This window comes from Egretta garzetta, unplaced genomic scaffold, assembly GCF_000687185.1.
Source record: "Egretta garzetta isolate BGI_Z169 unplaced genomic scaffold, ASM68718v1 scaffold397, whole genome shotgun sequence".
NCBI classification, from domain to species: Eukaryota; Metazoa; Chordata; class Aves; order Pelecaniformes; family Ardeidae; genus Egretta; species Egretta garzetta.
Window position 1 is genome coordinate 10,784,329 of NW_009260493.1, and position 17,762 is coordinate 10,802,090.

At 40.2% G+C, this 17,762-nt stretch overlaps 1 protein-coding gene across 1 annotated transcript in view; it reads left to right on the forward strand.

Annotated features, from left to right (window-relative positions):
- The window catches only part of PTPRK (protein tyrosine phosphatase receptor type K), a 384,122-nt gene that overhangs the window by 151,382 nt on the left and 214,978 nt on the right, over window positions 1-17,762 (forward strand). Inside the window, exons 4-5 of the mRNA XM_009644374.2 lie at window positions 8,035-8,116; window positions 9,995-10,110. Coding sequence (XP_009642669.2) covers window positions 8,035-8,116; window positions 9,995-10,110 — 198 coding nt within the window. The remainder of the gene's footprint in view (window positions 1-8,034; window positions 8,117-9,994; window positions 10,111-17,762) is intronic.

Consider the following 17,762-nt stretch of genomic DNA (forward strand, 5'->3'; position numbering starts at 1 on the left):
GTCATGCTCAGTATATAACAGGAGTTGGCTGCAGGGGGGGAACCGCTGCTCAGGGATGGGCTGGGTATTGGTTGGAGGGTGGTGAGCAGTTGCATGGTGCATCACTTGTTTTGTATATTCTTTTATCATCATTATTATTAACATCATTGTTATTTTCCCTTCCCTTCCTTTTCTGTCCTATGAAACTGCCTTCATCTCAACACAAATTTTGTTATTTTTTTTATGCAACACTCACCCCCCCACCCCTTCTCTCCCCCATTCCACTGAGGACTGGGGAATGTTTAGCTGCCTGCCAGGTTGAACCACAACATGAGCGAAGTATTAAGTATTTCATATTGATTCCTAGCTTGTCTCTTACTGCTACTGTCCCAGTTTTAGCCTTTAAATGTCATGATTTACAATGCTATCAAGGTTTTTGTTTCCCATGGTTAAAAGTCAAGCCTTTGCATGTATTGCTGTTATTATTTTTAAATCTCAATCATTTAAGAACTTTCTTAAACTCTTAAACAAATGTTTTGGTTTGTTGAAGATCTTGTATTTACGGACTGTGTAAGGATGTTTTTTCTTCAACTTCTTCAGTCAGTTAAGAGCAGTGTGGGTTTTTGTAAGACTGTAAGTATTCCCAGATGATAAACTACTCGTGCTCCGAAGCCAGAGCAGCTGTAACCCTTCTGCGTGTGGCGCTTCATCCAGACGTTTTCTAGGCATGAGCCTAGAAACATTTGGCATAAGCAACCCGAGAGAAGTAAGCATAGATGAGTGGAAGGATGTGAGTGTCAACCTGGTGTCCCCAACTAACGTAGGGGTCTCCAGTATCTCCATGTCTGGTCTCTAGCTTCCCCTGCATCAGAGAACTGTGTCGTACGGGCCCTTTCAGGGGTCTATTATGCTTCACCTTAATTAGGTGTTTTCCTGCAGCATGTGTGTCGTTTGTGGAGGTAAAACACTGTTACTGACTTGCCTCCTGTTTAAATGGTGTAGCTCGCCTGCAGTTCTTGCTGACATGTAAAGAGACAATTTTAGGGTTGGGTTTTGGGTTGGGTTTGTTTTGTTTTGTTTTCCTCCTGGGACTGAGCGGTGGAGCTGGCTCATTTACAACTAATACATTCTTTGAAGGTTACCTATTGGGACCCTTGGTGGGCATGTTTTTTGGGTGCTGCCTTGCCAGAGAGTGTGAACCGAGATGGATTTGGGGCGTATAGGCTTCCCCATGTTGAGCAGACCTTAAATATGAATCTGGGGTTGAGAGGAGGTGCCCGTGTCAAGGCTCCCCGTTGGTGACGCTGAGAGGGTCGAAGAACCTGTGAGCTGACCAGCTCTGCTGGTAAGGATACCAGCGAGAAGATAGGCTGAATTCCTTTGTTTTCAATCTCAGAAGGTGTGTTATTGAGGGGGAAAAAAAAGAAGAAATAGCATGTTAGCTGACTTGGCAGAATTGAGATCCCAAAGTTTTCACCCAAGTGTTTGATTTGCTGTGCTGGAAATTCTCCTGGGCCCTGTCGGCAGCGGAGGCTGCCTCACAGCATTACTTAAGCATTCAAATGGAAGTAATTATGTTTTCATGATTTCTAAATTAGTTCGGCAAAATTATCTATAACTTTCACAGGGGAAATGCTTTTTATTATGTCAACAAAATTTTTATGTTATGTAAAAATGTGTTTAGCTGTCCTTTTCTTTCAAGCAGCTTCCGTTAAGTATTTCTTTTGTGACAGGATACTGTTTTCATGTTTATGTTGATTTTTAGGTTCTTGGTAATTAAAAACTTTGCTTTAGTATTTTAAAGTGAGTTTAACACTACAGAAACATTGGATAGAACTAGAAGCTTGTCAGTGAATAGGATTCGTTAGCGTTTTATCTTGAGTATAACTGTCTTGCTGTTCTGGGCTTTTCATCTGCAGAAAGTTACTTGACTACAGAACAAACTTGCTCCTATGTGCTGTTGAATCTTAACAAATTCTAGTATAAGTACTAGGTTCACATATATCAGGAGTCACCCTACTGTGCTTTTACAAAAATTAAAATGAATCAATGAAGGAGATGTGTATGAAGTAGAAAAAAAAAATTAATATGTTTTCTTTCTGTATGCTTATGAGAGACCTTAATGCTTTATATCTGGTGAGGTTAATATAACTCATAATTGCTGAGTTTAATTAATACAACTCCACTGCTTCTTTTGGTTCTAAGTAATTTATTTTTCCTTTGTTTTAATCACAAGTTCAATAGAAATTATGTAGGAGGTGCCAAAAATAGGTCAAAATGCACACCATGAGGATTATGCATACTGGAACGGTGAGGGAAGAGCACAAAGTTTCCAGTAATTCTGAACTCTAGTTGAAGTGGGTTTTTGGGTGTTGGTTTTTGTTTTTTTTTTTTTTGTACTGTGATTTATCACTTACATGATACCTTCTGATTGCTTACAGCTCTCTAAATACACCTTTCCAGCAAGCATTGGAATTGATCTATTTACAAGTTTGATTTCAGATAATTAAGCTAGTAGAAGCCCTCTTATAGCTGAACAAGAATGTGTTGCAATTTGAATGCTCTGGAAATTACAAGATCTGAATTAGTTGTTTTTTTTTTTTTTTCCTATTTCCATCTCAAATTCCTTTTCAGCTCTCTCTAATGATGTGTGTTAGAGCCTAGCAGGGAAAAACAGTCAATGAAACACTACATTTCTGTTGTTACTAAACCTTTTAATACTTAATTTTCTCTAATTGATGTATGGATGTTTGCTTCATCTATATGATACTCTGACAAGACTGCTGTCAAAACTGTGAGAGATTCTTGCCTTCTTCGGTACCATGAGTAGTCAGAACTAGTCAAGTGAGGAAGGACAAGGAAGGTCTCAAACTGTACTGAAAATACCCTACTTGGTGATGGTGGTGTGTACTTTCCAAGAAAACGGCTTTTCCAAAACCTAGAGAGAATTGTGTTCTAAGTGTAGGCTTTGGGCTACAGTGTTGTTCTCCCTCTTTCCTGACTGCATTTTGTACTTCATTTACTAGGTATGTTTTGGGAATGCTTATTTTGTTCAGTGCGTCAAATGAGCTACTAATGAGGATACCTAAATTTTTGGATCCTGGCCAGCCTTTAAGAGATATATTTTGGGTATTTCTGCAAGCGTGGGCTTAGTCTTCATGGTGATAACAGAATACAATATTAGGGTTGTGTAGGAACAGGAAGGTTTGAGTATTTCTTAAGCATTACACTTCAGCAACTAAATCCCTTTAGGGGTCTCTGCTGTAGTAATTACTACTTTTTCCATTGAATTCAAATACCGTTGAGTATTTAAGTTGTTCACAAACATTTATTTCTAGAATCATATTAGGTAAAGAGTGATTGTCGTCATCTGCGTTTTAGAGCTGGGATGTGAAAACAAAGTATGTGTTATTTTGCAGTGCCTGACACAAACCAATTTGAATGTTTTTTTTTTTCTCTTTTGTCCTGTATGTTGCATGCCATACACTTAATTTGTAACCTTGGAGCCCTTTACAGGGGTCAGCAAGCATATAGATAAGGGTGATATGATTGATACAGGCTAGTTAGGTTTTCAAAAGGCTTTTGACCATGTCCATCTGAAAAAGCTTGTGGTGAAACTAAGCTGCCATACTATGAGAAGAAAGGTACTTGCATAGATAGATAATTATTTAAGAGGAAAAAGAGAAGGCAGGAATAAATTGTAAGTATGCCCAGAAGTAGTCACCAAGGCATCCTATAGAGACTTGTGCCTTTCAACATGTTCATAAGGGACCAGAGTGGGGGCCAGAGAATGGTGCAAAGACAAAAGTTTGTAGGTGAAAGCTGCTATGGAATAAATAGCAAGGACAATATGTGATTGTGAGGACTTGTAGAAGGACCGTCACGGTATCACCAGCTGTAAGTGACTGGGCAGTAAAATGGCAGGTACGTTTTAGTGTAGATACAGAGATATAAAATAATGCACACTACATAAAATCCTAATTTCACACACAGCACGGTGGACTCAGAGCTTGCCATTGGCACTCTTTAGCAAGACTGTGGGGTTCATAAAAATGTGAGCTTAGAGCCCAGTGATGGTGAAAAAAGGCAAATGAAGTGTTAAGAATGGTTAAGGAAGTTCAGTATAAATTAGATAATGATATTGTGCTGTTGTATAAATTATGACTCACCCACATCTTGATTACTGTGTGCCAGCTCTGCTCTCATTATCTTCAAAGAATATAGTGCACTTAGAAAGAGCTTCAGAGAAGGATGAGAAGGATAATCAAAGAAGAGGGAATGGTTTTTGTAAAAGACTGACTGAATAATCTGGTACTCTTCCAGTTTGAGACAGAATTTCTTGGGGACATACAATCGAGGCCTATAAATTTGTGAATAATATAGCAGAATTGTTGGGATCAATTTGTCACTGATTTGGGTCATTAAAGGAAGCCGGGTACAAAACACAACTGGAAATGGCTCTTAATGGTGTCAGTAGTAAACCCATGGATTTTTGCAAGTGATACTGTGTTCACTAAAAGTTTGCATGGTTTTAGGGGGAAAATGGACCAAAATCTGGATAAGAGATATATTAGGGATGCCTTAAATACATAGGAGCATGTCCAGTTCAGGGAGTTCTGACGCTGTGTCTTCATTTGCGTCTGAATGCAGGCACTTCATAAACAAGGATATGCCGTTTTATTTGGAGAAGTAACTAACTATTTGAGTATCACCTTGGAACTGTGTAGAAAATTCAGGGATCAAATCTAATTCCCTTGAGTAGCATTTGAATTACCTGAGCTGTTCAGCATTTCCCATTCTCGTTCATTGCGGTGACGCTGGTACAAACGAGACGGGATAGCTGTCTCCACAGCCCTGCTCTGCGCCAGCCCTATTCATCCCCGAAAACAGTCTCTCCTCTCCATTAAAGGAAGCGAGCATCTCTCAGAAGTGCGCTAGATGAGCATGCAATTAAATTGTAATAAGTGGAAGGACATTTATAGTTGCAGAGGCAACTAATGTTTTCTGGCTAGAGTGATAACCTGAATTATTTTTCAGCTAAAATGAAAGTGTTTAAGCCATTGTTTCTAGGACTGTGAACTGAACAGCAGTGCAGACTAAGCGCAGGATTCAACCCCAAAGCACTGGTGTCTGATTAGGATAAACCTTCTCTGGTGAAAGGAATAGCTCAACAGTCTGGTTTTTCTCAAGCACTGCATGCGTATGCGAGGAAAAGAACTACCTCAGGTTCTGGTCTGACTTGTCAGCATTTAAAATTGCTGTTTGAATCTATATATGCAATTCCCTTTTTCCATTTCCTATTTTAAATGTGAACAGATGTTATCAAATTAAAGCCTGATAAGAATTTTTTAACTGAGGTGCACCTTTTGCTATATAGTGTCTATAGTTATGAATGGTTCATAGCTGTATTTATACCAATTATGAATGTAAATAAAAACTAGTTTAGCACTGTATATATGAAACCTCAGCTCTCTATTATCTGTCTTTTTAATAATTTTATTTTTCATGTACTTAGCTCATAAACATTGCTCCCAGTAACATTTTGTAGGCTTCTTGCATTTCTGTATTTCTTCATATATTTTTTGTTTTGTTGTGTTGGGTTTTTTTCTTCTCATGGATCTCCGTGTCTTAATCTTACTCTTTCCTGTGAACTTCTCTTTTTTTTGATAACTTCCTACTCTTGGAGGGTCAGGATTAATTAAATTAGTCTGGAAGAGGTAGGAAAAACCAAGTAAATTTATTCCCAGCTCTGTCCTGAGAAAGGTATTTTTGTCCCCTCTGCCCCCAGTGAGGAAGGTACAGGGAAAGGACGCACGTACATGAGGCCAAGCTTCCCTGGGAACTGGACCTAAGTTACTTCCAACTGAATTAATAACAACCCAGTTCAGAGCAAGGTGTAAATTTAGTCCGGTTCTCAACAGCGATGCTCAAATTTCTTAACTGGACTTTGAGAAACAAGGTGCTTTCAGAGTTTGTGTATGTGATAGAACTGTGTTGCGTTGTAAAGAAATTGGTCTGTCAGAAAGGCTTTAAATATGATATTTATTCCTTACTGAGTTGTTTCTCTTCCTCCAACCATACAAAGATTTTAAAAAAAAATTTAAAAAAAGCTGATTAGTCCAAGTTATTAAAGAATTGAAGATACTCATATTGATGTTCCTTAATGGGAACAAGTGCCAGCTCTCTAAAGATGCCTGAGGAGCTGGTGGCCGCTGTCAAATAGTGCTCTGGTCAGAGAGGTCATTGGACAAGGGAATGAAAGAAGGACCCCGAGACACCAAGTTCCTTTCCATCAAGCTGTTGTTGGCCAAGGCAGGAGGAGGAGGCAGAGAAAGAAGTGGTTTCTGCACCTTAATTGCATTGGGGTGCAAATAAAATTAAAAGGGAGAAAAAAGAAAGTGGAGAGAAGCACAGCCAGAAGCTCAGCGAGAGCTTCTGGAGAAGTTGGAAGAGGGATTGTAGCCCAGTGCTGTCAAAGTATACATGGCCCACAGGCTTCCTCCTTCTGCAGTCAAAGCACAAGTTGGGGGACCCTGTGAACCACATCATGAACATGCCCATATCCACCTTTCCTTGGAAGTTTTCCTTATTTTTCCACCGTTAAGGCTGTGGAATTAGTTCTGAGTATAAACAGGCTGCCTGGTGTCCCTGCCTCCTTCGGTGGGAAGGTAAATTGCACTTCATGTCTGGGTGGGATGTCAAGGTGAGGAAAGGTAGTGAGCGGAGCATAAGCACACAGAAGTGTTCCTGATGCAGTGTTCAGAGCCAGGCTGCAGAAATGCCAGGTATCTTGCCAAAGAGGGTAGTTCTTGTGAATGAGTGGTCCAGAAGGAGCTCCAGAGGTAGATGGGAGCTGCTGGCTCCGAGGGCTCCCTTGAGACTGAAGAGTGCCGTGGTTGTTCCTTCCTAGCAAGGTGCCATGTGGATCCCCCAGTAAGAAGACCTGAGAAAGGTGCTTGATGGGGACAGTATTCTCCCCCTCACCTGCAGGGTGCGTTAGGTTGTTAATGTGTTGCTTTTGCTGCTCCCTTACATTGTCCCCAAGAGTAAGAGACGTGAACTGCTTGAAAAGGTTATGTATAGAGCAGTTGACTTGCTCTAAGCCTGTCTTGCACAGAAGACCCCAAAAATACTCATTTTCGGCAATCACAACTGCAATTTCATATCGTATTACTTAATCTTCACTGATGTGCTTTCCTCTTTCATATCATCCTTTTAGTTTAGACTGCATATATGCTTCATCCTGTATTTTTTTCCTTCTAATTATTTTCCTTTTACTTTCACCGTATTCTACTTTTTTTTTTTTTTTTCACCATACAAGGAAGTGCGAATCTTGACAATAAATTTGTTCTGGTCAGTTGGTGTTGTTTTAGTACATCTGTAGCAAAAGACAGCTCTGTGCTCTGGAGCAGTCCAAGGGCGATTCGTTGGTGTTACTGCCCGTTTGGGGTGGGACAAAAAGTTGGATGTGGAGACAGTCTCTTTCCTCCATGCACAGCAATTTCCCCATTGCCTTGCAAGAATGAAGAATGAAGTTAACAACCATTACATAAATCTCGTATTACAGCTGTTCTTTTCATTGCCACTGGGGAGTGCTGCGCTATTTCTGTGCTGCCGCGCGTTTTCCCATGCAATTAAACTGCAGAAGGTTATAGGAGACTGTGGACTATACTGTGACCCCCAACAAGAATATAAATTTCGTTAAAATTGGTTGATCAGTTCTGTGCTGTGATGTCGAACCTGTCTGAAAGTAATGGCATCTTTTCAGAATTGAATCATGTTTATACATTTAGTGGAGTGAAGGCAGTATGCCGTTAATTGATGTAATAAACCTGCTTTTCTGGTGCGCCATAAGCAGCAAATCCAAGGCAAGTAATGTATACGAATGGTAGGGAACTGCAATACATTGAGTAATAAATATTCTGTTCAGTCGTCAAACCTTGTAGGAACTTCAACTAAATGAAAAAGGCAATGTGTCTTATATCTACACGCTTGCCACTGTGGGAATTCTGTAGAAATGAGTGTTGTAAACATTTTTTTCTTTCATTTTGACAGGTAATATTTGAAGCTGAAGTCTCAGATGGGAGAAATGGCTACATTGCCATTGATGACATCCAGGTTCTGAGTTACCCTTGTGGTAAGTAATGATTAAGAGCTGCATTTTTCTCTGTCTTTTCAGGACATATTTGATATTGCTGTAGACTGCTGAGTTTTCATCACTTGGTCACTGATGTTCTTCATTCTTTCAGTAGTATTTTTGTTGCAGCTTCCAGGGGAAAATGTAGTGTTGCAACAGTGATTTACCTGGGTAAAATCTTTGTCTGCCAGCGGTAAAGTATACAGGAATACAAAAGCGGAAATTCTTCGGTTTCTTTTTAGCCATACCATAGTTGGTGTGCATAATCAAAGTGGATTTCAATGCTAATGTGTATACTCACTGATTAAAAGAAACCGAATTGGCAGATGCTTGTAGGAGGTTTATCAGATTTCATGCCCTTGTTGGTGGGTTTTTTTTTTTGGTTTTTTTTTTGTTTGTTTGTTTTGTTTTTTTTTTTTTTCCTCAAATGGACACAGCAGGTTAAAAAAAAGGCTTCTGGCTATTGAACTACTGAAGGATTTAGATTTGTTGTTTTGTTTTTGTGGACAGACTTCAGGCATTTGTTTGTGTTTCCCTGCAAACACAAGTTGTGATAATGAAAATGTTCTACAAATAAAAAGTTGTGAGGAAGAAATTATTGCTGTGCATTTCTGTCACTTGTTACCACATTGTTTTGCTCATTTGGTTCTGCTCAACTCTTCTGATCTTCCCCTAGACGTCCTCTTTCTAAAATGTGATTTCACTTAATGTACCTCATGACTGATAATTTAATTGCTTTCTGAAATGATTAAGATATAACAACCCCCTCCCCCAAATTTGCGAAACGATGCCAAATAATAAGGTTGCAATGGCAACCTCACATTTTGTTTTCTTATACTCCAAACCTGTTAAGACCATAGCTCTCGGGGGCTACCAAGCTTCCAGGGTATTTGAGTGAGTTACCTCTTTATATTTCAGCCAGCCCAGCTATCTGACATCTGTACTCAGCAAAGCCCTGCTCGGATTCAGTATATGGCTTTCATTTTTTTTTTCTTCTGGCTTTTTTTCCCCTTTGTGTTCTTTTTTAAGTGCCAAAACAAAAGGCACTTGGTTACAGCCATGATGGCAGATTATCAGCATGATACAGTATTCAGATAAGCTCTCTTTTTGTTACTGATGTTTAAACCCTGTTTGTTCCAATTTGCTGTTTTTTTCCTGCGTGTTTTGGGTTTTTTTGTTGGGTTTTGTTTTTTGGTTTTTTTTTTTTTTTTTTGTAAGCACAAAGAAATAACAGTTCAGCTACTGTTTTCATTAGTAGTTCTTGAGAAAGGGATGGGTGAGAGCTGTGTAACAAACCATTCCTCAAATGTGTCTGTCGGCTTTCTTGCGTATAATAAATCCTTCAGGTGGTTTTGCCACTGAGCTTTCCTAGGGGCTTTGTCAGCATGGGAAATAGATTTTTCAGCTCCTGAAATACTGTATTCAATGGCACAAACGATTTCATTTAGTAAAACAACAGAGCTCGGAGTTACATTGCAAATAATCTGAATAGCATCTCACTATTTGCCTGAGCAGTATCCCGCTAATTGGGTTTTTCTCAGTATGATGAGTTTCATACAATCGAAAGTCTTTGGGATCATTTTTGTAAAGTGCTGCTGACATTTTGGCATTTTATCTCCTTCTTCTAGCTTTGATTTTTAAAAGACTTTATTATAACTCATGTATAACATAAAGTTAGTAGAATCACCAGGGGAGAAGAGAAAGGACAGAAAGCACTCTTTCGACTCGAACAGAGATGAAACAAATAATTTTCTCTCTTCTGTTTCTGTTTTTTAGCCAAAGGTTGTTACAATGTGCATCTTCAGGGAGACAATAACGTTGCTGGCACCTTTTTTAGAAATAAGTGTTATTTGTAATTTTTGTTTTCCTCCTCTGCAGATAAATCTCCACATTTCTTGAGGCTGGGGGATGTAGAGGTCAATGCAGGGCAGAATGCTACATTTCAATGCATTGCTACGGGGAGAGATGCAGTGAATAACAAGTTATGGCTCCAGGTAAGGCCAACTCATGCAAGTCTATTTGGCTAGAGGACAAGCTGCTTTCTGGAGGTGAAATATTTAAATTCCTAAGGCTTTTTTTCTTCTGCGTGTAAAATATTTAGTTTAAATACAATTTTATCTCTCTTAAATGGAGAAACCGGTAATCAATTTTGTGATGTTAAAAAGCTTGGATAAAAAATGCAAACAACTGGTGTGGGCAGTGGAGAAGGGTTGGTCTTTAAGGCCTTGTGGGCCTTATCTCCTTGCAAATCAGCTCCTTTGTAACAAAATTTGTTATCATTAAATGCAGATAATTTGGGATCTAGTAACACAGAGATGTGACACAGCTGTCATAAATTTTGAGGATTATTTTATCATATAAATTACAACTGATTCTTTGTCCAAGCAGGTGGCTGGAGGGATGTGGTTGCACTTCTGTGTGCATATCAGTTTTACTCAACAGCATATTTAATGGGACAACATGAAGGGACTGTTGCATGTCCTTTTTCTCTGTCTCCATAACAGGAGGGACTTCAATTTTTACCTGAGTGTAATTGTGAGTAGTAGGTGTGTTAGAATCCAAGAGATGACTAAAACCAGAAAATAACCCTTCTCACTAGAAAAGAAGAAATGAACACCACCATCCTCCCAAACAACCGCTTTGCTTTGTGGTGAGGGGATGGGGTTGCTTACAGTTAAGAACACCGGTTGGTAGAAGGATGGCAAAATCTCACAGTTGCTCCTTAAAAAATTAAGCGTTGCCACGTAATAAGGATGAAAGAATCACTTTAGTTGTATGTGTACCTTTATGTGTATGCTTTAGTTTACACATAAACCTTAAGCACCAACGCTCCTTTAGAATGGTTTCTGAATATGCCCTTTAAAACTTTGTTTTTAAATGTGTACTTCTGTATATTTTCAAAACTGTAAAGTATACACTTTTTGGGAAACATTGTACTTTGAAATGAGCTATAATCAGAACTTTAAAATATCTATCTTTTTTGGCAACGTTGTACTTTCAAATGAACTATAATCAGTTACTTCAATCTGTTTGATTTTTCTTTTAATAGAGAGCAGAGCTGACAAACCTTGAGTAACAGTTGCAAAGGCATGTGATAAAGTTTTAAAGAGGTTTTTTTTAATAGTTAGAATGAGATTAGAAAAAAATCTGTTATTCAAAGTGTATTACTGGACAAATATTCCACAACATTAAAAAAGTAACACAAATCTAACAGTAACTGCATTGCAGTTAGTGAAAAGGTATTGTAGCAGTAGGAATGATTTGTCTCCGTGTCTTTGAGTAGGAACTTGTCTAAATTGCACAAACATGCAATGAGTTCATTGAGGAAGAGGAGTTTGATTTCAGGGACTTGCCAAATACAGCACACAATGCACTAAACATTAAATTGAGCTGGATTTTGCTATATCAAAGACAGGGCCATAGCAATAGGAGCATACTAGCAAACCACCTTCAGTTGGTCATGGGTCAGAAGGGCCCGATGGAGACAACCAGCTGGAAATCTCCCCTATAGCTCACCCCTCGGAGTCAGATAACTCTGACAGATTATCCTTTCTAACTTTCACTCCCCTGAGAAGCCCAGTTAGCAGCCAGAACAAGTCAGAAAACATATGTTTTGTCCCACCATATGCTTCATGGGTGGTTTGTGGTGGTTTGGGATTTGGTTTTTTATGTGTGTAGATCACAGATGTGGTAATTTCTCACAGGTCGAAAAATCAGGTGCTTTTGAGGTCATAAGTCTGTTTCCTTGTGCTTATGAAGTGCTTTGATATTCTTGAAGATACCTTGCTACTAAAATGATATACTTGAACTTCTGTTCCCCTTCTTCTTTTCCCTTAAACGCTGCCAGATTTTCAGCAATTTGAAGGTGACCTATTTTTTAGTTCCTGCCTCATCATTCCACCCCTCCATCCTACTTGCCCAATGTAAGCGTGAATCGGCAACTTTCCCTCTCTGAATTCTCTTCCTTAGCTAACACAGCCAGTTACTGCTGTTGTGTGCATCTAATACTGAATTTGCTCCTTTTCCTTAAAACCTGGGGTAGATATTTATGGGCCTTGTGGGGCTCCAGGGTGTGACTTGGAAAAGGTTCACTTTAACCTTTGACCAAACCGGAGATTCATAAAGCCCAAATACCCAGAAAGGAAGAACCAGCAGATCAAATCAAATGCCTAAGTAATTGTTTTTGAGAGCCCTGAGCTGAAACATTCCAGGAATGTATTTTTCTCATAACAAGAAAGGCCATTGGAAAAGAAAAAAAAAAAAAAAAAAAAAGCAAAAATGAAAAATGAAAGGGGGTGGAGGATGGGGAAGAAGATACTTTCTGAGGACACAGTGTTAGAGAAAATAGCTTTTGGTTACGTCCTTATTGAAAGAGAAAAGATATTTCATTGGGGGAAAAAAAAGAAAAAGCAGTGAACAATTTGCTACTAAAACACATTCTTTGATAAAGAAAGATCTGGGGTGCAAACTGGGACAGTAGGGCTTTTTGTATCTGAAATGATCTAAGATCTCATTTGTTTGCATTGAAGTAATAGAGATGTGCAGGCACAAATTTCCTTACAGACTCTACCAGTGCTTTCTGGCTCTCCCAGCCCTCTGTTTTGGAGAGGGGCTAAAGTAAATTCAGCAGCAGGAAAAAAAAAAAAAATAGCAGCAGCCCTGCTCTGTGTTCAGAGTTCTTTTGCCCGGTGAGTGCAGCCCCACAGCTGCTTCAGCCAGGCTCGGTCAGAGCTGCCGCAGTGTGGGCTTCATCCTCCTCATCCCTCTCTGCTCTGATGCTGGGGCTTCTGGAGCTTCCCAGTAAGTCAGTTTAGGAAAGTGATCTGGCTGAAAAAAGATTTTGGGCCAAACTGGATTTTTGTTGTTCTTGGATGTGTGGGAGGACCGTTTATTTTGGTTTGGGTTAGGGGGCATTTATTTATTTATTTATTAGCTTTAGTAATATCTGAATTACCTATATAAATAGTGCCAGCAGGTGGAAAAAGCTAGGGATGTTTGGTTAGAAGCAGGGAAGAGGGAAGCACTATAATAACCTGAACAGAAGTAAAAGTGGATCTTGGTAGCGTGTCTCATTGTAGCCTCCTATGTAAACTTTAATTTTTTTCTTAGTTTTTGGTGAAAAAGCTGTGATCATATACTAGATGATCAGTGTGCATGCATGTTTCCATGCTTACGTTTTTCTCAGTTTATATACAATTAAGTGCACATACCTTTGTATGTCTGAAAATAAAACTGGATCAAAATAGGTACAGCATTTCAATACACTGCTTCCTGTGCATTTACTGCTGTAATGACAGCCTTTTCATCAACTCCATTTTCTACAAATGCACGTCTGTACACATTTCGGACAAATAGGAATTAACATTGAACTGAACTTCTCCTGACTTTCATGGCTGTAGATTCTTCTCTGTTTGTTTGTTTTTAGATTGTATCTGGTCTCTTGTCCCCTTTCATCCCCCTTCCCTCCCACCCCTGCATTTTGCAGCCCCACTGGACCAAGGTCTGGGACAGCCAGAGCTTTGGCATTGAAAGATAAGCAGTAAAGATAACAGAAGTCTTTAAAAGTTGCAGCTGCATTAATACAAAACAAATATTTGCACAGATAAAAGAGATTTAACTGGTTGTACAAGATGATCTGAAGCACACCTTTTGTGACGGTGCGAATGGTAGAAGTGGGACAGAAATGCAGCTCAAATTTTTTTGCTCTTCACCTTTTCAACCTAATCTGCTATCGAATCTATTGCAGTTGTGAGCTGAAGGGTTCTCTTTATGACCTGCAATTATTAGCAAATTCTGAAAGAGTTTCAAAGTCCTGATTTTTTTGTTTAAAGTGAGCATTGATGTTGTTTCTGAAATACATTCAATCTTGGTATGTATTATCTTTTTTTTGCCTGCCATCCCTTTCTGAATGTAATGCTGTGCGTTTTTTTTTCTCAGTATTTTCCACCTCCTCTTAAAATTTCCACTGTGAAGTGTCACACACCAGCAACTATAGTTTGGTGCCACTGTGCACACTGAGGCAGCTGGGTTGTGTGATAGGAGTCCCAAACCCAAGGTGGTGACCTAGCTTTCCCACCTCTTATGCTTTGGTAGTCTCTGTCTTGTAAGCTTCAGGAGTTGGCAGAAATTATTGCTGAAAAATTCTTTCCTGTAGGAGGTGAGCATAAGCGTGTGTGTGTGTGCAATCTTAAAAGACTGTATATAGCATGTATAGACATCATATTGAATGTAGCATGTATAGACATCATAACTGATCAGTTGTTGCCCACTTCTGCTGATTTTCTTTTTTTCTAAAGCCTAAAAATTGTCTGTCTTTGCAAAGACACTTAAAGTACAAGGATTCTTTCATTTATTAATGTTTGGTGCACCTTGCTGCTTTGTTCACATAGATTTGCTGAATTACTATGTATAGGGCCACCTTTTTATTCTGTTTCCCTCCCTGCCCATGAAATGCCATGCATTCCAGTGGAGTTATGTCAATAAATACCTTTGCAAACAAGAGTCACTTCTTCCTGTTAATCCTGTGCTCGGGATGGATATGTGTTAAATATTAAAGATGTGAAAGAATAGCACGCACGGGGCGTTCTAAACATGAAACTGCAGGGGTGGGCAGGAGTGTGGCGAGGGGGGGGCTGTTTGCCCATTCGATTTGGAGATTTCTGTGTGGAGAAAGCTTCCAAGGTTTTAAGCTTCGTTTCTTTACTTAAGACAGTGGCGAAATAGAATGGGCTGAATAGAACAAATAACATTTGGGTACACAAAGACTCCGGAAAGCAGTGTACGTATTGTCCAGCATTTGTTCTGTGGATCTAATTGGGATATCTGAGCAATAGGGTTTTTTGCATAATCAGGCTGTGTTTAACGGCTTCCTGAGCTGGGAACAATTGTGGCTCCCAGAAGCCCGATACGATTTTCAGTGTCTTATCGATGTCCGGTTTAACTGGACACTCGCACAGTGCGGAGAGTAGAGCTTTTTGCTAGAACATCTGTTAAACCATATGTCTTGGCACCTGGTTCAGATGGCGATAACTGCGGCACTAATGAGTCCATCCATCACTGCTGAGCTTTGCATTAACATAGCATTGGATTAGGGAAAGCGGCTTTGCAGTTTGGATGTGTTTTGCCACGGTCTGCGGCGATACCATTTGCTTTGGTGAATCTGAAATTCAAAGGGAGCACTGCACGCGTTGCAAAGTTTAATACGCGCCTGGTAATCCTGCGCAGATTGCCGTCAGAGCGGTGGCGAGCGGGCCAATCTGTCGGCAGTAGCTGTGGGTGCTGGCTACCGGCCGCTCCACTTGGGCTGCCAAGGCTGGCAAGGCAGCCCCGCGCTCGCCCATGGAGAGGCTCATCAGCGTTAATGCGGTCTGATGCAGCCCTTCTCTCCGCCAGAGGAAAATGTCGTTCCTTGTGGAATAACAGATAATTAAAGCAATTGCCTGAGAGTAATAATTGAAAAAGTGAAATTAAAAAGCATTATGGAAAATAAAATGCAAATTGCTGTAAAAACAATGGAGTCGGGCTGACCTCCCAGCGGTACCAACTGTTACCGGAGGATGAACGAGCGTCGGCATGGTTGTCTGTTCAGGCTCAAACAACTGGCTCTATCCCCCTCCCTTTCTTCAGGAATCTGCCGTAGCTGTTTACCAGCAACTGCCCTGTTTCCAAGCATCTTGGGTTTTGGTGCTGGTTGCCACAGAACGCGATTTGATGTTTAGCATTTGTTTTTCTTGCTAGATACTGAGTATGCTTGCTCTTTAATGAACCTTTGGACTGGGCACATACAGGTGGTATCCTCTGATGATGCATTTGGGCACATCATTGCGCAGGATTGATATGGTATTTTGGGAATTTAGACTGGAGAATGTGTACGAGAACGCACGCCTTCAGCAGGGAGTTGAGGGACACAACCTTGACTGTTGTGTTTTTTGAAAGGATGGTATTTTCTCTTGGAGAAAAGTGGTTGTGCCATGTAATTCCTCTCTTCCCACTGTATCCAGAAGCTGAAGGCATGGATCAGTATTCAAGAGGAGGGTTTGAAAACGCCGTGGGGCTTTGGGGTAAACTGTTTAGCTGCAGTCAAGTGTTGGGAGGCTTGCTCGCTATCTCAGAAAAAGTGTACCTATAATGGGAGGGTCATGTCCAATTTAACTTTGTTTCATGTAGCTTGCATGGGTTTACTTCTTTGAATTTTTCATAGTTTTCTAATGTAACTTTGCATTTTGAGACCTCAATGCATTTTCATACAGTTGATTAACTGATGAAGGTACCGTTTCTTTAGTTTGATGGTGAAACATTTGCTGTTACAGTGCTTCTGCCTGTTTGCCATTTTCATAACATTTGAAGAATGTCTTTTGTTGGTTTGCACAAATTTTACAACCCCTGAAAGTTAAGGGGAAGGAAGAGAGTACCCTCTGAATGTTGGAGAGCCTTTTTTGTTTTGCTTTTTCTTTCGTGGGGCCTAAAGGAAGTTCAGAGAAGGCGCCTTGTTAGCACCCACAGGGTTTCAGCTGGGGAAATGTGATAGAGATTTTGGGTCCCCTTTTTGCTCCTAGTTAATGTCTAGTTTGATGCTTTTTGCTGTTGAACTGAAGTAAGTCGGTCAGGCCTGCTTGCCCTGAGGAGGAGTCGAATCTGTGATGCTGTGTGGAGGCTGTGGGGGGAGAGAGGACCGATCCCTCCAGGTTCACTCTCCTCCCCAGGTGGCAGGAGAGGTGGGTGAGCCTCTGGGGGGATGGCAGACTTTTGGATCATCAGCGTCATCTGCCCAAAACAAGTGCTAATTTGTAACAGGAGATATTACTGTCTGTAGATACCAAACCTTATTTTCCCTAGCCAGTAAAATGCCACTCAGGTCTACATCATCTTACCTGTATCATGATTACTGACAGTGGCCAAGCAGCGTATGAATTCCTTTTCTGTTGCACTTAAGGCTTGCGCAGAAACTTCTCTTCCCTCATTTATCTCATCGTTGGCTGCTTTTACTTACAGAAAAGATGTTCTTGAAAGTGAGCAACGGAATAGGGAAGCATAGAGGACAGGGCTCATCTTTCGCAGTGGCTTGTCTATTTTATCTGCACTTTCACCTCATCATATTTATGTTCTGTGATAGACATTCCGGTTTTCCAAACATTTTTTTCAAAGATGTATGAAAAGCTGCCAGGGAGTGATATATCAAGCTACTTGTAAATGACTTGACTTGTAGTTTATTCCGTATCACACACTGCTGACTCTGACACGGTTATAAAGAATATTCACCAGTGAAAAATACAGTATTAATAACTTCATATTTGATATTCTCCTTCTAACCTGTTTGTTTCACAGAGGTTTTTCTCCCCTGTCTTTTCACTCTGTATTCACCTTTGATGCTATCTATGCCGTTTAACCCTGAATGAACCATTCTCTCTCTCTCCCTCCCCAATTCATTGGCTTCTTGGATAAATACGGCAATGTTCTCCCTAGATGCCCTGTCATCTTAGGTTTCAGCAACATGAAATACTGTAATCCTTCTGGTTTTTTAATTTAATTCTGCCCCAGTTATCTAAGTCCTCCAGCCTGTGTAGCTACCAGTCATTTGGTTTACAGGGCAGCCGTCGGGATTGCCTTCCCTGTAGATCTTCCCTAGGGATGCTGCCGCCCCCACAGC